Raw genomic sequence first — 24,165 nt, forward strand, 5'->3', positions numbered from 1 at the left:
TCTTAATTTTTAATCTATCTCTCTCTCTCTTCGTCCACTTCATTACTGAAGGTCGTGTCCTTGAAAGGTGTCTGTTGCCTCTCTTATGATGTTACTCTATTTCGCACGGTCTTCAGCCTCTCGCAGGGCAACTGCAATTGACACTCCAGTAACGGCGGTTACTTGGTCCGACCATAGACTAGGCAATCGTCCGCATAGTCGTGTTGATCAAGGTTTAATTTTTTAATAATACAAATTAAACCTTGATCTGTTTTCGCCGCTCCATGGTTTATATTGAAATACCTGTATGATCTAAACTAGCGTAGAGTAAATGCCTCCAAAATGATAAAATAAACTTAAATTAATTATTTTCCGGAATAGAATTTCCAAGTGGTTGATATCTAATTTTGTATTTTATTGAAAACAATTACAGGTACTAGTACACTAACGGGGTGAGATGAACGGAATTATAGGTATGGGTCCCCACCCACTGCACTCGTCCCTGCGTACGCGTTCGGTGAAGCTGTAAAGGTCAACTGCGGCCAACAGCATACACAGTTAGAAAAAGAACTTTGCATAAAAAATCTATTTAAACAAATTCTCGTTTCGTCGGTATACAAAAAAGTATGATCTCAATCAGTTGTCATGAAATTTAGCACAGTCGTAGCTATTTGGAAAGATGGTCTACTAGATTATACCTTATATTATACCTATAATAAAAGGGCAAATAGTGATCCTATAGAAGCAAGCGTGACTCCCAATAACGATTAATAATTGCGATAGCCGAAAATTGCTATAATCTATTATAAAACGCTAATGTCTATGCAAAGCAATTTAAAACTAGTTCGACTCATGGATTAGTTCTTTCTTTTACTACTTCTTTCTAACAAATATTACAAATGGCAGTGTTTGTTAGATAAAATTATATTCATATCGCCTCACGATTAGAAAACATTCGTTCTACCTTTTTTGATAATTTATTTTCGAAGTATTTATTGTCATGAAGGATCTATCGAAAATAGGGGGAAGGCTTTTTTTAAAGGATGTTAATGGAATGGTAACCTCATCCTAATGGTAAATGTTAAGATATGGGTGAAAATGAAAGGGCAGTAAGTTAGCCTATCGTGATGAATTCGCTTGGAATAGAACACGATAGTTTTCAGGGGAAACCGCGAGGAGGTTGACCTGACAGGGTATATTGCTAGCAATCTAAGAAATCTAAGCAAAGCTATGTACTAATCCCCATTATTAACAATCCCTTCTCCCTCACTTATCTTAAAAATAGGAAGGGGGTCATAAGAGCGAATAGTTGCCAAGAAATGTACGATACAGTTCTTTTTTTTTTGTATTTTGATTGATAATCAAACGTAGGTGCTGCTCCTATAGAGCGATTTAAAAATTAAAATTAATCTCTTTTGCGTTCTTTCTATGGCAAGAAACTCGTTACAGGATTATAGTCAGTAGGGTTGAGTAATATATACCAATATCTATATATTTTAGATACAGTATCTATATACTGCTTCAATAACAAATATGTTAAAAATTTGTTATACAGACAACAATATTGGATAACAGACTTTGAACATATTTGCAAATACGACTGATATGGACGATATCTAAATGGGTAATAACCTTTTTTCCGCAATCATGTCTAGAGGAACCCAATATATAAATAGATACCGATGATCAGTATCCATATGCATATCTATTGCAAGTATACTAGATTAAGAACAATAAGTTCCATATCTTTGGTATAGATCTTTGGTAATATTAAAAAAAAAGTATTATTAGTTGTCATTGTGACATTGTCAATGTTATCAAGTTATCAGTTTTGCGTAACTTTCATATTAGTTTAAAAGTATGGATTTTGGTCAGAAAACATAATGCCAATGTTTAGTTAAATGATGATATCACAGTAGTGTCAACTTAACTAATAAAAATATTGTCTAATGTAAGACAAATTACTGTCATCTAAACTATTCGTGGAATAGTTTTAGGTTTGTATTTAATACTTCTTTTAATTTTGACGTAGTTTATTACTATATATAATTATTATTGACTATAATATGAAGTTATTACATTTCATTAATATCGAATAACTATCTAACCATATTAACCATTATAGCCCTATTTGTTTCAATTTTTAACATCAGGTTGGCTAATATAATGAGAAAAAGGAGAATTTTGTGTAGATTGGTAAAATATTCCTGACCAAATTGTTTTAGGTAGTTTATATGAAGTGCGGTGTTTTCTTTTAGTTATAGAATTTTTATTTTATATATCTGTCGTGATTTATACATAAATAATTTATTTTTAATTGCTTTACCTATTTTAAAATAAATAATTTCAATATTAAACAAAAATACTTATTAAGTAATTGTTTTTATTTCAGTGAGAATAGATTTCAACTCAGTTTCTATGATTTATTTGCTTTGCGTGATTGATTTGGATGAATGAAAGTAAACTAAAATAATGATAAACAAATAACGTTAAACCCTTGACCCTATTAATATTATCATATTTTCTCAGTTCTCCATATCAAGAACAATGAGTTGTGTGAGTGATTTGTCTCAATCTAGCGAATATCTTAGTTTTCGAAGTAGTATACCACTGAGGAAAATTGTTGTAGATTCCGATGGAGTAAAGGTAATTTTATAGCTTTCCTTTTTGCTAAAATCCATTCTATAAAGATTTTACATGTTCTTTATTTTTACAATAAATCTTATCTGCATAAAATATTAAAGATTCTTGTATAAAATAGTATAAGGTACCTATTAAAAACTGACAATATTATTTTCACTTCTGTCATACTTATTTGTATAATTTTGTTACAGACTTGGAGGATTTTTGATTCAGGTCCTAAGTCGGTTAATTGTCCGCTGATTTGTTTGCCACCAGTATCTGGAACAGCTGATATTTTCTATAAACAAGTAATGGGTTTAGCTTCAAGAGGTATTAGAGTAATTGCAGCAGAGCCTCCTCCTTATTGGAACATGAAAGAATGGTGTGATGGTTTTAAACGCCTCATAGATTATTTAGAATTAGATAAAGTTCATGTCTTTGGAGCTTCTTTAGGTGAATAATTTATTTTTTTCTTTGTACATAAATAGACACAGTATTGATTTATTAAAAAAAAATAGAGACGTTACAATTATAAATATACTATATAGAATGTTCTATTGGTAATTAACTATGCAGTTGCCTTTGTCCTCTATTAAAAAATAACTTAAACTTCTAGGAGGATTCATGGCCCAGAAATTTGCAGAGCTAACAAGAAACTGTTCCCGTGTGGCATCACTTATACTTTGCAACACATTTACTGATACTTCTGTTTTTGAATATAACGATTCTTCTGCTCTCTTCTGGCTCCTACCTTCATTGGTGTTGAAACGAATGCTAATGGGTAACTTTACTACTGAGAAAGTTGATAGAAGAATGGCTGAATCTATTGATTTTATGGTGGAAAGAGTAAGTATTTTTATAATCTCTATTTACCCATATTTGCTTGTATTGTTTAATTTAGATTTGTAATTTGTAGTTTTATGTGATGAAGATACAAATATTTTTTATTTCTATCTATATAACTTATCTATAATTTTATTAACATACAACATTTGTTGCCATGTTATATCTATAACTTTTATCTATGATCTGTCTGTCCTTACACCCTAATATATAAAATATGCCTAACATTAAAAGTATAATAAGTTATTACATAAAATAATTTTTGTCACACGATTTAATGTATTGTGAAGAACTGATGTCTGAAGTAGGATAAACCTATGTTACAGATCACCAGATCTGCACCCCACAGACTTTGTGCTATTACACAATTTGTTCTGGTTATAAATATAATAACAAAATTAACATACATAGGGTTATATATTCAATATATTGCACACATATATACACACACACACACACACACACATATATTGTAATAATATTATACTGTTATTATTAATATACTGTTTTCAATTTATAACTTTTAGTCATCATATGTCAAATGTCAGAACAGCTTAGTCATAATCCTAATTGATTTTCTTTTTTCTTTTGGTCTATATCTTTTCTATTTAAATGTCTTTTATTTCAGTTGGAATCTCTTACTCAGTCAGAGTTAGCCTCAAGATTAACTCTTAACTGCAGTCCAAGTTATGTCCAGCCACAGCAATTAAATAATATTCCAATAACTATAATGGATGTATGGGATGAAAGTGCATTGAGTTCCCAAGTTCGGGAAGACATATACAAGTCATACCCTCATGCAAAACGTGCCCATTTAAAAAATGGTGGCAATTTTCCATATTTGAGTAGAAGTGATGAAGTAAACTTGCATTTACTAGTAAGTGGATACATTTTTATACCCTGTTGAAGCTACCAATTCTTATTTCTCTATATTGCAGTATCGTAATTTAAGTACAACAATCATCGTTATCATATCGGTCTTTAACTGTCCACTGAAGAACATAGCCATAACTCCCCTAATAATAATAAAATAATTGGTCCTCATTGCTTTCCCAGGTTTTAAAAAATATTGCGTTAGCTGGATTTTTTTTTTTTTTGTTGAAAAATCAACCTTCTTATCATATTATTAAATATTATTGTAAAATATGAAACTACAATATATATTTTTACTTTATTCCAGATTCATCTACGACAATTTGACAATACAGAATTAACAGCATCTTATTTAAATCTTCATAAGATGCCTGCATCTTCTAACGAAAATTCTGATGAAGGCTCAGTTAGTTATTTCAATCGGGAGAATTTTGTAAAAATATCAAATTAATTGTTTGTAATGGAGTAAAATGTGGTAATAGGTTTGAGTATAAGTAATAATTACTACTACATACTAAAAGAATAATATAGGTGTCTACATTTGCTAGGGATAATAATTTTCTAGTTTTTTTTTAAGCAGTTACAAGCTTATTTTTATGAATTATTATATTTATTACAAATAACTGACAAAGCAGGAAAGATATTCAAGCAATTAAGCAATTCTATGTGTTTTTTTTTTTAAACTGCTGCAATGGACGCCAAGCCTCTTAAGATTCGCCACATTGCAATTTTCTGTTAATTTATAGTGTGTATAAGTAAAAATAAATTACAAGACGTAATGAAACTATTCGTAAGTAGACGTCTAGGATTGGCGATTCTGTAGTGTTTATCTATTTAAATTGAATTATACATTAAGAGCGAAAGTTATTTATGGACCACTAAAAAGTGAATTTAAAATTTGCTACTAATTTAATTCGTTCTGATCCTTAGATTAATGATATCGCTATATCATTAATCTAAGGATCTACATTACGTAACATTACGAAAAGAGTTACATATAGGTATACCTACATTTCTAAATGCATACTCGTCAAGTGTATGCAGTACCTTATTAAAGCAAAATGGAAAATTATCAAGTTGTTAATCTTTCATAAATATTCTGTTGTCTATATTTGAATATTTAAAATATTATGAATAATAATCATCCAACAGAAATTTTATTAACCTATAGTATAATACTATAGGTTTGTTAGTTGCAGTAACTTAACATGTTAGGTATATATTGGTAAAAATATTTCTTAGATTTGAAAACATTGAATTCAAATTAATTACACGTACTAAAGATATCGCAGTTTATATTAAAATTTATAGAAAACCTTTTATAAATATTGTAAATTTTAATGTGATTTTGATATTTAGTATGTTTCCGATTTTTTGTTGCTTTGTGTGTTCGTTTTAAGTATACACTGTGTATAAAAATTGCAATTTTCACTAATTTATATACAATATAAATATTGTTACAAAATAATAAGTAACATTTATCTGATATTAATGAAATGTATAAAATACGTACTGTTAAATAAAAATTATTGTGTTTTATCTCTTTTTTACCATTATACTACTATGTTATTAATAAAAGAAAATGTGAGGCCAATTTCATAAGACTGTCAATCATGTGAATAGTTTGTAAGTGGACATTATATAATGTTATTTAAAGAGTGCATCAGGACTTATTAGACGCAATAAAATAATATATATTTAATTGCTTTTTTCTGAGTTAGAATAGAAATAATCTTTATTCAAATAGGCTTTTTTGCAAGCTCTTTTCATTTACTACTACTGCTGGGTTCAGGATATTATTATCTGTTGAGAAGAAACCGTAACTCAACAGTCACTCTTCATTTATTATATACCAGATAATCTTACTTTTGCATGGGTACTTTGACTATAATTAAAGTTGTAATTATATGTATTATTCAATGGAAAATAAACAAGTGAACATAATGAAGCCAACCATCATTGCGTTCAAGTTTCCAGTCACGACCTTGGTGATATTCCATATACGATAGCCGTTCTTTGGTTTTATCCGCCTAAACCAATATAAAAATATCCTTCGTATGTATAACTTATTCGTGTACTAAATTTAATTCCAATCCGTTCAGCCATTTTAGAGTGATAAGTATCTAAACATCCACTTATAATATTAATGGGATTTGAAGAAGGTTGTTTAAATCAAGACACATCAACATATTTATATTAATTTATTAATAAGTGCTACTATAACTTAATGATTCTATGTTTCTTTTTCTAGCTTATTTAAATTCTTTTCTTTCTTCTCTTTCTGCGCTTGTAATGCTTTCTCTCTCTCTTCATCATCTGAGAAATATTCAGCCAGGCTATCATCTTCATGTGGCACACTCTGACCTGCCATTGTCGTGCCTTTATCTGTCAGTGCATTTATTTTGACTAGAGGATCTGCATATATATCTGAGATTTCGGGTTGTTCTTGTGTTGGTTGGGCATTGTGTGCTGTAACTGTTGAATATATTGACATAGCCTGAAATGAATGAAAATAAAAAAAATATTTTTATATAATACAAAATAAATATTATTGTGTAAATAGAAGCCAGTCTACCCATAACAAAAACGTGTGGAGTTTATATTTACTAGGAAACAAGTGGCCATTATTCAAATTATAAACTTTTAAAGAGACTTCATCTTTAAACCCCCTTTAAACAAGTAGCAAACTGACCCATCGGTAGATGCATACGCATGAAAAAGTGTCTCATTTCCAGGGTAGGGAGAACTTATCTATCGACAGTTTCGCTCGCAACACAAATGTTCATTTATTAAAGTTTAAAGTGCTGCGTGTCTATGGATATGAGGAGAGGGATTGTCAAATTGATTTCCACGGAAGAGAACTTTCCCATGGACACTATTATGGTTGATTCATCGTAAATTCATCACAATGACCTTTATGCTCAGCTATCGTCCTTCACTGGTATTCCGGCAACGTATATTAAAAGTACAAGCGAGTTACAATTAAATTTTCATCCTATGAAAAAATATGAGGATACATTACGGTTACGTCAAATTATTTAGTCCCTACATTATAAAAAAAACGTATTTGGCAACCAAGAAATTATTCATACCTGTGCCACTAAATTTGACACATCTCCTGCATTAGCTGGCAAAATGAGAGTATTGTTTGTTCTTGCTAATTTATTAAATGCAGATACATATTGCTCAGCTAGCGTAAGTGATGCTGCATGCTTGCTGTCCTGTAATAAAAATAAATATCACATAAAAAGCTTATTATTTACAAATGAAAATCATATTTTGATATTGTATTAATCACAATATCAAAATATGATTGATGATCAATATCAAAATAGAATTTTAATATGTACCAATCAGCCAAATGTTGAATAACTGTAAATAAATGTACTGAATTTTGAATATAACCAGTACAGATAAAAAATTAACCTCCCAAGATGAAGTCAGATTTTTTTATATTAACATAAATCTGACACACACAAATAATAGCACCATGGAAATTACAAGGTACTGAATTCTCAATACAATCCTAAACTTTTTCTTTTATAATAGCTTAATATGTGGTGGTATAAAACAAATGCTGCAGAAGCAATATTCAGTGTACAATCCATGAAAAAGATCAACCTGTGAGTTATGTAAACCTAACTCACCGCTTGGCCGTGCTATGTAGGTTTACAAGCTGCTTTTCTTTTGAACACCTCAAGATTGTAAATTGGAGAAAAAATACAGGAAGGGAGGTGGTTTCACATTTTAATTGTATAAGTCAAATTACGTTTATTTACAATAGTTTCATATTTACATGAACACTTCTTGAGAAATTATAAAATGAAAAGTACCTAATACAATATATTTATCCCGTTCAATTGATTGAACACACAGGGTTAAATAATAAATATATAAACATCTTTGCCAACTTCCAAGAATAATCAGAAAAAATACCATACCGGTTCAGCTAGAGCACTGGCTATAAGTTTGAGGCCGCGAGCACGTGCATCGGCCACCGCTAGCATGGCTTGGGCCTCACCAGATGCCTTGTTAATTTGTTCCTGCTTCTCAGCCTCTAAATAAAATATTGAAAAATATTAAAAGGATATGTAAATACATAGAATACATCACTCTTTTTCCCATGGGTGTCGTGAGAGGCGATTAAGAGATGACGAGAGATGGGCGGCAGCATCTAGACCACTGGACCTAAAGACGTGTTTAAGTTACTACTGTGTTAGTGTTTATGTCAATAAAATTTGGAAATTTAAGTTTCTAAAAATATCCCAATAAAAAGGCCCTGTTTTTAGTACAATTTGGTGAGGTAAATTAAACCAATACAAATTTATACTCGAGGATTAAAATAAAATACTGATTCAAGGCCCTTGTATATTCCTTCCTCATTGAACTATCTTTCCTTTTAAGTTTTTTTATCATTACATATATATATACAGACTAATTTTTAATACCTGAAGCTAATATCCTTGCTTGGCGCTTCCCCTCTGCGACATTGATGTCAGCGGCTCTCACGCCTTCAGACTCCAGTATAGCCGCCCGCTTCCGTCGCTCTGCTTCAACTTGCATTTGCATGGCCTCGTGAACACGTGATGGAAGCTTAATGTCACCTGTAATACTTAATTTTTAGTGTTCAGTGCTACAATTGAAAAAAATAATAACTGCAGTATATATGTTGTAGCTGTTTATCTCAGAAATAATAAGTCTATATAACATTGAAAAACAGAGATGGAATGATTATACTAATAATAAGACTTATTGAAATCATAGGGTATAATGCAAACATAATGCGGCGTTACAAGTGTATATACACATAAAACAAAATTCCCAATTCAAAAAAATCTTAATATAGCAGCATAAACATAATAGCTAATAATAGCATTTATTTGCATTTAATGTAAAAATATTTCTCCAAATCTCAAGCAAATAGTATTTCTGTCCAAAAAAAAAGGAAATCACCTTACTTCTGTTGCTAACTATACTATAAAAATGCACATATATATAAAAAATATGACAGAAACTTACGAATCTCATATCGGAGGCAAGTAATGCCCCAAGCTTCACTTGCTTTGTTGATAGCATGAACTATTGACACATTCAGAGATTCCCTTTCTCTGAATACCTTATCTAATGATATTTGACCAAGTTCTGAACGCATAGTTGTTTGGGCAAGCTGTGTGATTGCAAATTCTGGGTCTTCAACACCATATGATGCTGAAATTCAGATTAGGAAAGGTATAGTAGAACATTAATCTACAAAAGTATATTATAGTCCTCACAACGACTACTTCATGACACTACTGTTCTCTACAGCTTTGCCTGAGTAAAACATATTCTATATGTTTAATTAGGATTAATCAACCATTTAAGAGTGATTGAGTAATAAATATGCAAGCATTTTTACAAACTTTCATTATGATTTCAATAGGATTAATGCACTTAAAATACTTTTAGTTTTTTCATATATACAGCTTAAGAATAGCTTAGTAACATAATTTTTACTTTCTAGAATACATCATCATATCAGCTAATAACTATCCACTGAACATAGGCCTTGCCTTATTGGGGTTTTTTTTCATACAACTTAGAATGACAAACAAGCTGAAGATCCACCTGATGGAAAGTAGTAACTGTCGCCTATAGACATGAGTAGTACCATGGACACAACTGAGTACATCATTTCGCCCATGATGCCCCTATGTGTTGCCATTCCTGAGGACTCAGGTGTTATTCCTCCGTACCCTGTAAATTCACACCATATCCCACCCTTCAAACTGAAACACAGCTATGAAAACACAATTGCTTTATGGTTGAAACACGAATGGGACAGAGGTACTCAAGCAAATTACTTTTCTCCCTCTGGTAGCCCTTTGGCTTCTAGAATATATACATGAAACTAAAATTATAATAACTAGGTATATGTTTAAAATCATTTACCTAAATATGGATCTATAATACGTAGATACAATACCCCATCAATACTCAATGTAACATTATCAGATGTTATGGCACCTTGTTTTGGTACATCTATAGCTATTTCTTTCAAACTTTGCACATACTTTATCTTATCCACAATAGGCCATAACAAATTCAGTCCTGGTTCAAGGATTCTATGGAATTTACCCATACGCTCAACTATCCAAGCCTGAAATATTAAATATTATATGTAATAATTTGTTAGATATTTTTACAAATAGTCAGTGTATGTTTTAATTTATGAAGAATAAATTGTAATTTCTACTGCATGTTTCAATATTAATTTCTATTTAATATTAAAATATTAATTTAAATTGTTATATTATTTACAAGTTTAATAGAATTTAAAATTTCTTTTGGGGAAATATATTTCATTGATAATAATTTGTTCCGGACGGAACTTTAGAAACGAGTTCATGAAATATAGTTAACAAAAAATATAGCAAGAGACGACATAAATATACATCTACCGACTTGATACATACCTCTTGCTGTGGAACAAACATTATGATCGTATTGAGTGGTGTAGTTGAGCGACTTCTTACCGACGTGATACTATAAAGAAAACGAGTCTCATTTTGAAAATCCGGCTTCAAAACATTCTGAAAACATCACACGTACTATAAGGTTATGTCATAATTCTTATATTATTTCGAAAATTTAATAAACACATACTCTCAAAGAAACAGCTTTGCTGAAAAGTAATCTAGATCGAGTGAACATGATAAAATTTGTGAATTTACATATAATTTAAAAAAATTCAGGACATCCTCTGAGTTTCGACAACTTTATTATTTGTTTGTAGAGTTGGCAGCATAATATATAGCATACAGTTACAGTATCTATATATTAACCCAAATCCGGATAACCTTGTAGTTTTCAACAGGGTCGATTCTGAAACGCTACATCTCTATACCCATTTATAACATTAAAATTTCAGTTTGATATCACTATCAAATAGATATCAATATCTTTATTCTAAAGATTAATATGAATTAAATTATTGGTAGATTTAAGTCAAAATTATAATAAACTTAGTTTATGATCATTAGGTTAAGGAATAGGGTTAGTTTTATATAATATATAGAGTTTGCGCTAAATATTAGAAAAATTAAAGAATAGTAATCAAGTGATATTTTTAGTAGCAAGACAATTTTTTTTAAGGTGTTAATCATAACAGACAGATACAATAAAAAAAAAACTAACTGCCATGAAGTATTTATACAATAACAATTAGAAAAATGGCACCTCAGAAACGACCTCATTATCTATATACTAAATAAATGGATATCGCATCCGATCAACCCAGTATTTAGATATCAGTAATGCTGATAAAAAAAATTAAACTTGCTCGCCAAGGGTTCCGTTCTAAATAAATTGCAAATTATGAATGTGTTATAATATATTTAATACGCATAATTGTCGACGTTTTATTTTACATTACATTGTACAATATATGAGTTAGTGGCATTCATAAATTATAAGCAAATAACAGTTTAGCGACAACTATATTTTTTGTAGGTACACTGGTTAACGGAAATGACGTGTTTTATGGAAGAATGCATGTAAAACGTTGGCATGACGGCGGTCAGTTTTGAATTTCATTGTTTGTTCAATAGTTTAATATTTAACAGTGATTTTTTTCTCTGTGATTAAATCGAATTCTTGTGATTGTGTAGACATTAATTAGTAGTTTTTATATTCGAGAATTTAACCTGCAGAGAGTACGTTATTGTAATTTTACGTCATTTGCAGAAGTTTTTATCATAATGCATAATAATTATACATCTTGTAGTTTATTCACTGACAATTATTCTGAATCTAATATTATGGCAAAGATTAGAAGATTAAAAATACAAGAGGATCTTATTACTCAAAATATTAATAAATATAATACGAAAATAAGGAACACAGAGTACGCTAATATGCGTCACAAAACAAATTGTGAATACAAAGATTTTATTTCAAGATTGCAAAATTCATACACTGAAATAAAAAATTTGTTTGAGTCTGTAAAGACTATTGCTCATTCAAGAGAAACCTTACAATCTGTCGGTAAGTACCTAAACTCGTATCTAATTTTCAAGTAGGTATGTATAGACTTTTTGACCCATAATCCTTGGTATGAATTAGATCTATCAGGCGCTTAAATTTGTATTATTATATTATTTATTTCTGTTATTTAATATTCTGTTAAATTTAATTAATATCTATTCCGAAATCTTTGATTAATATATTTGATAAATTTTTTTTCTTCAGGTATCGACGACGTGAAGAACGATGTTTTTGGCTTAGAAACAAAAATAAAAGAGTTCAAGTTATATCTCCATTCTAAATTAAATTCTTTAAAATCAAATGAACAACACTTAATCAAAGATGTAAGTATATAACAAACCTAACCGCCAAGAGGTAACAAAGAGATAAAAAAAGTTCAATTTCTACTCTTACTTTTCTACTTAATTTAACGAAATGGCCTAATTCACATCTACTACTAATTTCTTGGTTTTCAAGGACGTTTTTCAGTTTTTTTAATAGATGATAGTGGAATGGAAACTGCGGCTGAGCAAACGGTATACGCTGGCGGGGCACCGGTGCGGGATGATAGGTGAGAATGAAAAAGTAGGTCAGTTAGCCCATCGTGATGAATACACATGGAATTCAGCACGATGGTTTCCAGGAGGACCACGTAGAGGTCGAGCTGTTAGGGTATATTGCTAGCAATTGTATTGATAGTCCGCATCATTAAAAATCCCCCACCCCCGATGTTTTTCAGTTTACCAGGGAATTTTAATGCTCGACGAATGAGCAGCAGCGTTCCTTTTAAAACATCATCAAAATCTAACTGTGATTGCTGGGGTGAAAAGGATTGTTAGTAATGAGGTCTAATAGTTCCATTGCTAGCAATATACCCTCTCAGGTCGGCCTCCACGCAGTTCCCCCTGGAAATCATCATGTTTAATTCTTGTCAAATTCATCATGGTGGGCTAATTGACCTGCATTCATTCTCACCTACTATCTTCCACTGGTGCCTCGTCGGTGTATACCAATAGCACGGGCGGGGTTACCATTCCATTTTCACCCATTAAAAAAAACTGCGATTGCTAATCCGCCTACCGAGCGTGGCCAGCTACTGGAAAAACCACCCAAGGGAAGGTCTATGTTCAGCAGTGGACAGGTATGACGGTAATGATGATATTGTAATCATTCTGACAATATTTCGACTAAGATCTCTATTTACCATTTATACAGTCTAATGAACTGTCTAGCAGTATCTATTATATGGTAAATAAGAAATAATGTTCTCTTTTACATTTTGTACGCTACCATAAAGAACAAGTTTTTTTTTTTTTTTGTTGAAGTGAATACATCTTCTATTTAAGAGAAAGCCGTGCGGTATCATAACACTTATTAGTTATTTTTTTGATAACTATATATTGCAATCGATATTCTTAAGTACTTGCTTTTTTTTCAGATACATACGATAGCACATCAATCAGCAAAGACGAAAACATTAAAAAAATTAAATAATAAATCATACAATGATATCATTCCAAGTCCAGTAAAAACAATTATAAATTCTCCATTTAAATGCATTGTAAGTAAATACTTAATTAATTCCCAAAATTATATGTGGGTATACCAAAAGTCAATAAACAATGTTCCATATTGTATAGGTGCTTGGTAAATGTAAATTGAACTGTTTTGTGCACTAAGTCTAAATATAGACGCATGGTTTCAAGCGTCTATTTAATTCAATACTAGCTTTTATCCGTAACTTCGTCTGCGTGATCGTGATATTATAAGAATATTCGTTGCTCGCAGTGAAAAATAGCCTATGTTCTTCTCCATTCCAAATACTAGATATATATACGTAAAATTTCACGATATTTTATTATTTTTAAGCCGTTAAGCCAGGAAGAGGTAACCTACAAACAAACACACATACAAATAGAAAGTATATATATATATATATATATATATATATATATATATATATATATATATATATATATATATATATATATATATATATATATATATAACTTTCATTCTTTATGTGGTGCAATACGGAGTAAATAAATAAATAAGTAAGAATTATGGGCCTATTTTAGGAAGTTCAAGAATTCCAAAATTTTATTGCCGCTTATCGTCGATATGGAGGATGGAATGAGTACAATCACAATATATTTGTACGATTATGGAAAAAGTATTTTGATACAGAGAAATACCTAGATTCAACATATCAGTATTCAAGTTCTGAAAACTTCCCAAACATTGTGGGCGATCTTGTTGAAAAAATTCCAGGTACCTAAATATTAAACCCCTTAGCAACATCAATGCATGGGAGGTACTTTAGGCATTACGCTATATTCCATGGATATAGACGACGGTTACCAGTTTCTATCACTTGAATAAATTTATTTTCTGTTTAAGGTAAATTTAGACACAAAAGAGACTTGGTCATTCTTGTTCAGAAAAAAAAACTCGGATTATTGCCATGGTAACTGTAATATACCTAGAACATGAGATGTAAGCTCTTTGTCTTTATATTTTCGTTATAAACAATATTTCTGTTTGAGAGAAGATTTTTTATGGATATTGTATGAGATACTTTCAGTTACAGTCAAGATATAATCTATTTTAGATTAAACATCTTTATTAAATATATATTTAACTTAACAGGTACAACTAAAGATGAAATTATTGCGCATATAGAATGGTATATAAAATATCTGTACTTGAAAGATCGTCAGCAAAAAGCTTTAGATAAATGGAAAACAAATAAAAAGAAAATAAACAAATGTCATCGTATTTTGCAGGTAAAAAAGGATTATGTACTTTCATTTGTGGCTAATAGTTTTTAAGTGGACCAGTTTTACAATAATATCATCATTATCGTCATATCAGCCGTTAACCGTCTACTGTTGAGTATAGGACTCCTCCATAATGAGTGAACAATTTAATATAATTTTATATATCTACAGTAGCTAACCCGGCCAATGTGGGGAGAAAGGGATTGTTAGTAATGGAGACTAAAAATACCATTATTAGCAATATACCCAACCAGGTCGACCTCTATGGAAACTATCATGGTTGATTCCTGATGAATTCATCATGGTGGGCTGGCTGGCCTGTTTTCATTCTCATCTATCACCCTTCACTGGTACTCCGCCAGCGTATCCTGTTAGCGCAGGCGGGGTTACCATTCCATTTTCACCTATCAAAAAAAAACCCGGTCAATGTTGTTCTGCCATATAAATATTTTTTTTTTCTGAATAGAATATAAAATACTTTACGACCTATTCTAATACCTACCAGATATATGTAAAAAAAAATCAATCGCGCTGTTTCAAAAGACTGTGACCACAACCGCTGTGACACAAGATTTATACATATATAACTTCTAAGGTGCAGTGTTGGGCACTTTGCTTTGCATGAATAAAGTCCCGGGATTATTTTTTTTTTCAAGCCGTTTTAAGAAACGAAGTTTTCTGAATTGGCTCAAATCTGGGTGTTCTGGGTTGCACCACTAGATCTTCGTTGTCTGGTTCCATTTCTTCATTACATAGGATATTCTAATTTGGGAATTAGGCAATTGTGTGTGATTGTGTGCCACTTATTATTATTAATAAAGTGACTAAACATTTTGTGCAGAATCAAAAAACTATCGGACAAGAGGAGCTTGCGAAGGCATCAACTAAAAGGATTTGTGGGAACAGGCTAGAGAAATATCAAAACGTAAAAAGGACCAATTCAGGTAGCATTCAAAAACCTGCTAGACTATTATCATTTGTTTTTAATTTTGTGTTGATAAATATCTCACTAAAACTCACTAAATTAAACGTTCGCTTACTTTCAGAAGATGAAAAACCAACGGAGAATACGATATCTTCGGATATATTTGAGTGAGTATATACGAAAAATTACAATGATAATATCTAATTAGAATGTAGATATAATTTAAATTCAAACCATTTATTGCACGAATACTCGTATGCGTACATGCATTAGGTGAAAATATTTTTTATAATTCCATTATTCAATATTTACCATATCGGCATGGACAATATAATAATATTAGTTCAAACATTTGAGGATTGGCGGTAAACTGTTTTCATCATTAAAAAAAATATTATAATTAAATATTTATTTATACTATTTATAATATTAATAGGATATGTAAGTAATTCAAGGCTAAAGTGTTTACGATTAAAATGTTGCTAGAGCATACGTAACTAGATATTTTTCTAATGTATGAAATTTAAGTCAAGATGATAAATATAGTTGTATAGGGGGGAAAGGGATTGTTAGTAATGGAGACTGAAAATCCCATTGCTAGCAATATACCCAACCAGGTCGACCTCCTCGCGGTTCTCCCTGGAAACTATCGTGGTTAATTCCTGATGAATTCATCATGATGGGCTAACTGGCCTGTTTTCATTCTCATCAATCACCCTTCACTGGGTTTACCATACCATTTTCACCCATAAAAAAAAATAGTTGTATGTTTTATATTTATACATATTGTGATAGTAAACCAGCCATGTTATCGATATACGCTGGCGACTACCAGTGAGGGATGATAGGTAAAGATAAATTTAAATTAGTTGGTTGATTTTGTGCGTGACGAATTCCGTCAGCGCATAAACCGCAATGGTTTCTAGAGGTGGCCACTGGATATCGAAAACAATAGTTTAAAATATAATTTATGATAATCACTATGAAACTTTGTTTTAGGGACGAATGCGAAATGTCTTTGTTGAACTTATTTGATGAAAAGCAAATATTTAGTGATTTGTTGACTGACGTAGATAATAATAAAACATCTAAAGATTGCACAAATATAAGAAAAAATGATAAATTACTACATCGCCTATCGAAACCCACGAAACAATGGAGGGAAAGGTGTAATACAAAATTGGACACCAGTACAGCATATCATCAAATAAACAGTATTGATAACACAGGAAAACTGTAAGCACCTCTTAAGCCTATTAATTTTTATTATTTCTCCAACTAAAGGACGTGGAGAAGAATACCTACTAATAACTTGTTTTATAACTTTTTCCAGTGGTGTTCCAAAATGGAGGTTAAGTTTTCGAGAGGAATAGATGCTACAGTTTCTATTAACTATCTAGTATTATGTGACTAATTTTAAAAATATATAACAGTGTAAAAGGTCTACTCACGTATCCTAATTTGGCCCTTAGGTTTTTATCACGAAAAAGTTATATTTTTCCAGTAGTATTCTAAAATGGAGATTAAGTTTTCAAAAAGAATAGACGCTTCAGTTTACTATTAAATATCTAGTAATAGGTAACGAATTTTTAAAATATATAATAGTGTAAAAGATCTACTCACGTGGCCCAATTTAGTCATTAGGTTTTTATCGATTATTGATAAATGATTAATAAAGTAGCTCAGTACATAAGAAGCCTAACTGTTAATATTCTTCTTAACTATGCAGTAGTAATCAAATGTGTGTTAAAAAATTAAAATTAAACTTAATATTTATGACTGGTTACTTTGTTTTATTTGTTTACTCGATAATTTGAACAAAGTGATGGTTTCTATCAATGTAATTTCTCTATTTCATTTCTTGATACTAATATACTCGTATATACAAATACACATACACTAATGTTTAGTCCCAAACTGAACAAATCCTGTATATATTAGGAATGCCACTTCATTGATAGATAATTGTTACACGAATAAGTATATTTAATGAAATCTAATCATTACGGGAATCGAGCTTGCAATCATATTTTTATTGCAGTGTTTTGATAAATTGATACGACGAAATTAGTAGAGCCGTATATTTCAACTGATTGGTATATATGGTATGTATTAATAGTTTTTTTTTATGGGTGAAAATGGTATGGTAACTCCGCCTGCGCTAACGGTATACGCTTGCGGAGCACCAGTGAAGGGTGATAGATGAGAATGAAAACAGGCCAGTTAGCCCATCATGATGAATTCATCAGGAATTAACCATGATAGTTTCCAGGGAGAAACGCGAGGAGGTCGATCTGGTTGGGTATATTGCTAGCAATGGGATTCTCAGTCTCCATTACTAACAATCCCTTTCCCCTTGGTATTAATAGTTTATCTATTAATACCATATATACTAAATACAAAGAAAATTAAAGTAGAAATGAAAAAAAAAATGTAGACATTTTTGATAATATATAGATCCATTTGCGAAATATAATAAAATTATACATAATTACATTAGTCCAGTAGATCTTTTGTAGACAATTTATTTTTAAGTGCTACTTACTATAGCATAAATTTTGTAGTAAATTTTTTCTGATTCCGATTTTTATGATTCCGTTAAACGAAATACATAGAATTTACTAATGTATTGCATTTCATACCTGCATTCAACACTATTAAAGTCTAGATAACGCATAGCGTTCCATTTAGTAGGCAGAAACAATAACATAGTGATTAATTACAAAGGGGAAGGGATTGTTAGTAATGGGGATGTTAGTCCACATCGCTATCAATATACCTTGTCAGGTCGACCTCCAAGCGGTTCCCCCTGAAAACCATCGTGACTAATTTATCGTTGAATTCGTCACAATGGGCTATCTGACTTGCCTTTTCATCCTCACTGGTACTCTGCCAGTGTATACCGATAGTGCAGGCAGGGTTACCATTCCATTATCATCCATCAAAAAATAAACATTGTGATTACTTGCTCTGTGGAGTACGCTTAAATGAGCTTTATGGTTGATTGATGACAGTGACAGCCATTTTATGTTTAACTGACTTTTGGTTAGTCTGCCTTTGACGTCATCCTGACGTGGATTTTGCTTGCTCGTATCATTTCAATTCTCATAATCTTATTTCCTGCTCATAACTCAAACTCATTCCACCGCCGACGTTTCTACGTTATAATTTTTAGATATAAGTATTATCCATTGTGCCAAAAATAAAGTTTCTTTTAAAAAGTAAAAATAGCAAGAAAGAAAACAAAACTTGTTCTAACCATGGTTGCAATTGCAACGGCACTAAGTTTACTTTTAATTTTCACGACTGCTCGCTCAGATGAAGCTCCTAAAGGACCTAAAGTTACTCACAAGGTAAGATTAAACTTTTAAGCATAATACATACAGTTTAAAAATTTATGAGGTTCATTTCCCTTAAAAAGTGTTTATTGTGAAGAGTTGATGACCCGTGATGCGGTCGGTGACCTTTAGAAATGACGCTACAAGTTTCTTTCATCTTTAAATCTTCCTTTTATTCATAAATATCTAATTAAACAAAAAATATAAAATATATTTGTCACTGTAGCTATATAATCCTCTTTATTGTCCAGTAAGTAAGCAAAAGCTAGGTCATATCAATCAAAGGAAATATGGCCATTGTGTTGTAATTCAAGCATATTCCTATAGCAACAATTGAATTAAATTATATGTGTTAGGACTGTAAAGAAGAAACTGGTATGTGTGTGATTTTTTTAGTATATTACATTAATAAGTTATTTTTCAATGTAATTAATTAAAAAGGAAAAAGAAAAAAATTACAGTGTTATATTAATAATGAATAATGATTCATTATTCAGTACTGTTAGTCTTAAATTACTAGTAGTTATCAAAAAAGATAGGTAATAAAATAATCTACAATATTGTAAACTAGCAATCTGTTTTAGCTTTACACAGGTAAATAGATAAAATAATAATTAATATAGATGTAAAAGTTTAGTTTGTTGCTTTAAAAGTTCCATCAATTAATATTACATTAAACATATATGCAATATTTGAGGTATCCACTAACAGGCTTTGGGTCATCTGGATGGACAAAGGAGTAGTCCTAGGTCAATTGTCATAGTAACAAAGTACAGTATGACAATTGACCTAAGATACTTTTTGAAATCAGTTATACAAATAAAATAATAGAATAAATCAATCAATTAACAAATTATAATTTTATTCTACCAATTTATTTCATTCAATGTTAATAATATAAATACATGTTAAAATTTTCCATCACCTACTGAAACCCATATGGATCCAAACATTATAGTTGCCATTTAAAATATTTTCTGTTCCCAACAGGTTAGCTTTGACATTACCTTAGGAGATGAAAACATTGGCACTATTGTGATTGGTTTGTTTGGGAAAACAGTACCAAAAACTGTTGAGAACTTCTTCCAATTAGCACAGAAACCTGCTGGTGAAGGATACAAAGGGAGCAAGTTCCACAGAGTTATTGATAACTTTATGATCCAAGGAGGTGATTTCACTAAGGGTGATGGTACTGGAGGTAATTATTACAACTGTTTGTAAAATATATGAAAAGATAATTAATAAATATATTTAAGCCTGGACATCTAAGGATACTGACATGCACATTCTTTATGAATATTGGTATATGAATAAGTACAACAAAAATTAAATTCAAACTTGCTGTTCTAAAGTATAATTTAGTAAAAGTTAATAGGTCTTTTATGGTAATAGACACAAAATGTTATAATAAGATACTAAAGCATATTTTAGATCTGCCTTTTAATAATTTTAAAACTGTTATTGAAAAACACTTATTAAACATAGCCTATGCACTTTTTAATTGACAGAAGGAGAATGGTAATCAGAATGACAGGTCAAGTGAGGTCAAATCTAGTCTTATATGAACATAATAAAAATTTATTTTGTGACAGATAACTTTATCTCATAAAATATTATTTTTATTTATGAACTTCATTTATATTTATCAATTGGGTTCATCCATCCCTTTCAGTTAGCAGACTTGACAGAAAAAAATTTAAAACTTGTCTAAGTCATCAGCTAAGATAGTCACTTGTTTGCTGTTACCAGTAACTTGATTTCAAAATTTAGAATCCTATGCTAGAAATTTTAATATATTTTATAACCCTGATTTGCATTTGTGACTTGACCTATTAATTAGTATATATAATCATCACATCTAATCTAGATATGTATATATAATGATAAGTAGTAAATTAATAAGTTATAGTAACTCTTTGCCTTTATTAAAACAATAATTGTCAATAGAAAGAGTTACTGTATAATCTAAATTGCAAGCTACTTTACTTTAGGATTATACAATAATTATATAAGTACTTATAAAGAATAACTATTCTAGGTCGCAGTATTTATGGTGAGCGTTTTGAAGATGAGAATTTCAAACTTCGCCACTATGGAGCTGGCTGGCTCTCAATGGCCAATGCTGGAAAGGACACTAATGGTTCCCAATTCTTTATCACCACTACTAAAACACCTTGGTTGGACGGTAGACACGTTGTTTTTGGAAAGATTTTAGAGGGCATGGTGAGTACTAATTATTTACTTATATAATTTGTAAAAAAAGTCGATATGTATTAATAACTTAACCAGATAAGTAAGGTAAATAAACCCTTAGTTATTATATTCATTCTTTTAATAGCCTCTTGGGACAACCATAGGCAAAAACTATAAATTGTTAATAACAGGACAGATACAGGAGAGACAGGACACAATTCAGTTATTTTGCTGTCCCAGGCAAATATCCTTGACAATGACATCTTTTTTAATGGGATGCAAATGAAATGGTAACTCCGTTTTCGTTATCCATATACACTGGCAGGTACCACAGCGGAATGATGATGATGATGACCTATTCTATGCTACTAAGAAGTATTGATTTTCTTTTCTAAAACTACTATTATAGCTCTACTTATTCCTTAAAGTGTTAATATTTCATGTATGTACATTGTAAGTTATGTTTTTAACAATATATACACAATAATATTTTCTTACAGGATGTTGTTCGCAAGATTGAAAAGACTGTAACAGGATCCAACGACCGTCCAGTAAAGGATGTTGTGATCGCAGATTCTCGTGCTGAAGTTGTTTCAGAACCTTTTAGTGTTACAAAAGAAAGTGCTCAATAATATAAAATTAAATAATATTAATATGTAGATATCTCTACTATTGCCTCTAAGTTTATTATTTTTCTTAATATTTTTTTATCACAACATATTTTTCAGTAACATGGATAAAATATTTGAGATAAGAGCAATAATTTTATTTACAAAGTTATTTTCCTTTTAATAATAAAATTTGTGTCTAAGAAATAAAATAATCATATGCTAAGTTGAATTTTTTATTTGATTTAAACATAATTCTGCTTCTTTCTTTACATCATCATTTTTAGTTATTACACCTAATTTCCAACCATAGCCACAATTTTTTCTTGCTTCATTCAATAAATTTTTTTTAATGTAAGCTCGCCCTAAATTAATATACATGGCTCCTAACTCCATATTCTCTACTTTTTTCCCTAATTGGATAGCTTCTTGAAAATAGCTAATACTTTCATCAGTTCTTCCCAGCAGATCAGAAACAGTACCTATATCATTTAATTGCACTACAATGTGTTCTTGTTCCACATTAGGTACCTGTTTCATTCGCTCAAGTGCACTAATCATCAGTTTAAAGCCCTGTTCATATTGATTGCATTCTATAAATAACCTACCATACCAGTCTTCAGCTATACTCAGTAGTTTCAATATATCTATATCAGGGTCATTACTTAATGCCTTCTTTAATTTTTCTATACACCAATCATACCCTATTTGGGCAGTCTGATAATCTTTTTTTAAGTGGCTTATTCTAGCCAGTTTTACACTAATATGTACAACCCGAGTGTCATCTTCTGTGGCCCCATCGGCCATTATTCTTTGTGTTACAGCAATAAATAGTTGTTTTGCTGCATCGAGTTGATTTCTTTCAAGAGCTAAATTAGCCATAACATCATAAATATATGTAATGCCGAGTTGATGTTGGAATTGTTGAGCTTGTCTTAGAGCTACGTGAAGAAGCTGCTCTGCTTTTTCGTAATCTCCTCTTTCAATAAATAGCACACAATGTTTGATAGTAAGAATAAGCTCATCTTCCATGCTAAGTTTTTTTTGGAAACCAAGCCATGTAAAAAGAGAAAAACTAAGTGCAACTGGAGTTGTGTATTTAAAACGAGGGATAGGACGCGAGCGAAACACAGGAACCACTTTATTAATCTTTTTGATGGGAGATAAACTAGTCCATAGTAACCTAAACCTGTACATTTTTAAAATACACTGAATTATATAACTTGATTGTCGGAATGTTTCCAGTTAATGTTAATTAGATACACATTTTATTTTTGCCGTATGTTTTGTCACTATTGAGAGCTTAGGTAGTATAGTAAAAAATGGTTTAGTATTTTAAATTAAAATATTTACAGATATAAAAACTACAGATATTCTTAGTAATATATCGTAATAAACACAACCCTAGACTAGGAATGAACCACAGATTAGAAAAATTATAAATTAGTCAAGCTATCAGTCATCCGCTGTCAGCAAGTCATGCATAACTTCCAAAGAGTCTTTCCAAGGATAAGAAAACGCACTTCTAATAAGCTACGTAAAATGACGACTAACAGCGATATCTATCTTATCAATCTATACAAAATTCTCCTTTTTTTTTGTTATATTGGCCAGCCTGATATTCAAAATGGAAACGAATAAAGTTATAATGATACCACAGTTAGCACAGTTAGTTTTTCGATATTAATATTTCTTTGAAACGCGAGTCATCTGATAAAAAAAATATATAAATTTTATGTCAAATTGCACGTTTCGATGAACATTTATAAGCAAATAAAAAACAAAGAATAACATTCTCAAATATATTTATTATATTATTTTTTTAGGATTGTTCCTCGAAATCTCATTTTCGCAATATTGTTGATAGTGAAAACAAGTTTTTAACGCTTCCATTAAAGTCTGGCTATTTTCTAGACTTCATATTAATATTTATTTAAAAAAAAAAATATATATATATATATATATATATATATATCTTACTGTACAGCACAGGATAGTAC

General features: G+C 30.7%; 5 protein-coding genes across 7 annotated transcripts; 3 read left to right on the forward strand and 2 right to left on the reverse strand.

Moving 5' to 3' along the window:
• Positions 1-1,824: 1,824 nt before the first annotated feature.
• On the forward strand, positions 1,825-6,019 carry LOC113521692 (maspardin-like). 3 transcript variants are annotated; one of them, XM_031909860.2, is made up of 6 exons: positions 1,825-1,976; positions 2,509-2,625; positions 2,814-3,054; positions 3,218-3,447; positions 4,073-4,321; positions 4,625-6,019. In XM_031909860.2, the coding sequence occupies exons 2-6, from the start codon at positions 2,527-2,529 to the stop codon at positions 4,766-4,768; spliced, it is 963 nt and encodes a 320-aa protein (XP_031765720.1). In that variant the 5' UTR covers positions 1,825-1,976; positions 2,509-2,526; the 3' UTR covers positions 4,769-6,019. The 3 variants fall into 3 exon arrangements, with proteins under 3 accessions (XP_031765720.1, XP_031765719.1, XP_052755839.1); XM_052899879.1 differs by lacking the exon at positions 1,825-1,976 and adding an exon at positions 2,249-2,352; XM_031909859.2 differs by lacking the exon at positions 1,825-1,976 and having other exon boundaries at positions 2,235-2,625.
• A 484-nt stretch (positions 6,020-6,503) lies between these two features.
• On the reverse strand, positions 6,504-11,118 carry LOC113521708 (stomatin-like protein 2, mitochondrial). Its single transcript, XM_026907338.3, has 8 exons — positions 10,963-11,118; positions 10,773-10,889; positions 10,249-10,456; positions 9,337-9,525; positions 8,766-8,921; positions 8,259-8,374; positions 7,410-7,538; positions 6,504-6,814 (listed from the first exon to the last, which is right to left on the reverse strand). Exons 1-8 carry the CDS (start codon positions 11,008-11,010, stop codon positions 6,551-6,553), a joined length of 1,227 nt encoding a protein of 408 aa, XP_026763139.1. The 5' UTR covers positions 11,011-11,118; the 3' UTR covers positions 6,504-6,550.
• A 543-nt stretch (positions 11,119-11,661) lies between these two features.
• LOC113521841 (uncharacterized) lies at positions 11,662-17,808 on the forward strand. Its single transcript, XM_031910018.2, has 9 exons — positions 11,662-12,342; positions 12,547-12,665; positions 13,760-13,882; positions 14,400-14,592; positions 14,971-15,107; positions 15,943-16,045; positions 16,148-16,193; positions 17,026-17,262; positions 17,360-17,808. The coding sequence occupies exons 1-9, from the start codon at positions 12,057-12,059 to the stop codon at positions 17,397-17,399; spliced, it is 1,284 nt and encodes a 427-aa protein (XP_031765878.2). The 5' UTR covers positions 11,662-12,056; the 3' UTR covers positions 17,400-17,808.
• Positions 17,809-19,065: 1,257 nt separating this feature from the next.
• Positions 19,066-22,391, forward strand: LOC113521595 (peptidyl-prolyl cis-trans isomerase B-like). Its single transcript, XM_026907171.2, has 4 exons — positions 19,066-19,379; positions 20,355-20,562; positions 21,403-21,587; positions 22,058-22,391. The coding sequence occupies exons 1-4, from the start codon at positions 19,287-19,289 to the stop codon at positions 22,187-22,189; spliced, it is 618 nt and encodes a 205-aa protein (XP_026762972.1). The 5' UTR covers positions 19,066-19,286; the 3' UTR covers positions 22,190-22,391.
• On the reverse strand, positions 22,386-23,733 carry LOC113521594 (tetratricopeptide repeat protein 19 homolog, mitochondrial). The gene has a single exon (XM_026907170.3). The coding sequence runs from the start codon at positions 23,360-23,362 to the stop codon at positions 22,388-22,390; it is 975 nt and encodes a 324-aa protein (XP_026762971.1). The 5' UTR covers positions 23,363-23,733; the 3' UTR covers positions 22,386-22,387.
• Between the last annotated feature and the right edge of the window lie 432 nt (positions 23,734-24,165).

This window comes from Galleria mellonella, unplaced genomic scaffold (assembly GCF_026898425.1).
Source record: "Galleria mellonella isolate WM207_F2 unplaced genomic scaffold, CSIRO_AGI_GalMel_v1 utg63, whole genome shotgun sequence".
Classification (NCBI taxonomy): Eukaryota; Metazoa; Arthropoda; class Insecta; order Lepidoptera; family Pyralidae; genus Galleria; species Galleria mellonella.

Coding starts and splice junctions, on each gene's coding strand:
- LOC113521708 (XM_026907338.3), bottom strand. CDS start 11,010: ATGTTCACTCGATCTAGATTACTTTTCAGCAAAGCTGTTTCTTTGAGA. Junction 10,457..10,772: donor TGTTTGTTCCACAGCAAGAG/GTATGTATCAAG, acceptor TTAATATTTCAG/GCTTGGATAGTTGAGCGTAT. Junction 6,815..7,409: donor TGTCAAATTTAGTGGCACAG/GTATGAATAATT, acceptor CATTCATTTCAG/GCTATGTCAATATATTCAAC.
- LOC113521595 (XM_026907171.2), top strand. CDS start 19,287: ATGGTTGCAATTGCAACGGCACTAAGTTTACTTTTAATTTTCACGACT. Junction 20,563..21,402: donor TAAGGGTGATGGTACTGGAG/GTAATTATTACA, acceptor TAACTATTCTAG/GTCGCAGTATTTATGGTGAG. Junction 21,588..22,057: donor GAAAGATTTTAGAGGGCATG/GTGAGTACTAAT, acceptor ATTTTCTTACAG/GATGTTGTTCGCAAGATTGA.
- LOC113521594 (XM_026907170.3), bottom strand. CDS start 23,362: ATGTACAGGTTTAGGTTACTATGGACTAGTTTATCTCCCATCAAAAAG.
- LOC113521692 (XM_031909860.2), top strand. CDS start 2,527: ATGAGTTGTGTGAGTGATTTGTCTCAATCTAGCGAATATCTTAGTTTT. Junction 2,626..2,813: donor TAGATTCCGATGGAGTAAAG/GTAATTTTATAG, acceptor ATTTTGTTACAG/ACTTGGAGGATTTTTGATTC. Junction 4,322..4,624: donor AAGTAAACTTGCATTTACTA/GTAAGTGGATAC, acceptor ACTTTATTCCAG/ATTCATCTACGACAATTTGA.
- LOC113521841 (XM_031910018.2), top strand. CDS start 12,057: ATGCATAATAATTATACATCTTGTAGTTTATTCACTGACAATTATTCT. Junction 12,666..13,759: donor AACAACACTTAATCAAAGAT/GTAAGTATATAA, acceptor CTTTTTTTTCAG/ATACATACGATAGCACATCA. Junction 16,194..17,025: donor ATATCTTCGGATATATTTGA/GTGAGTATATAC, acceptor ACTTTGTTTTAG/GGACGAATGCGAAATGTCTT.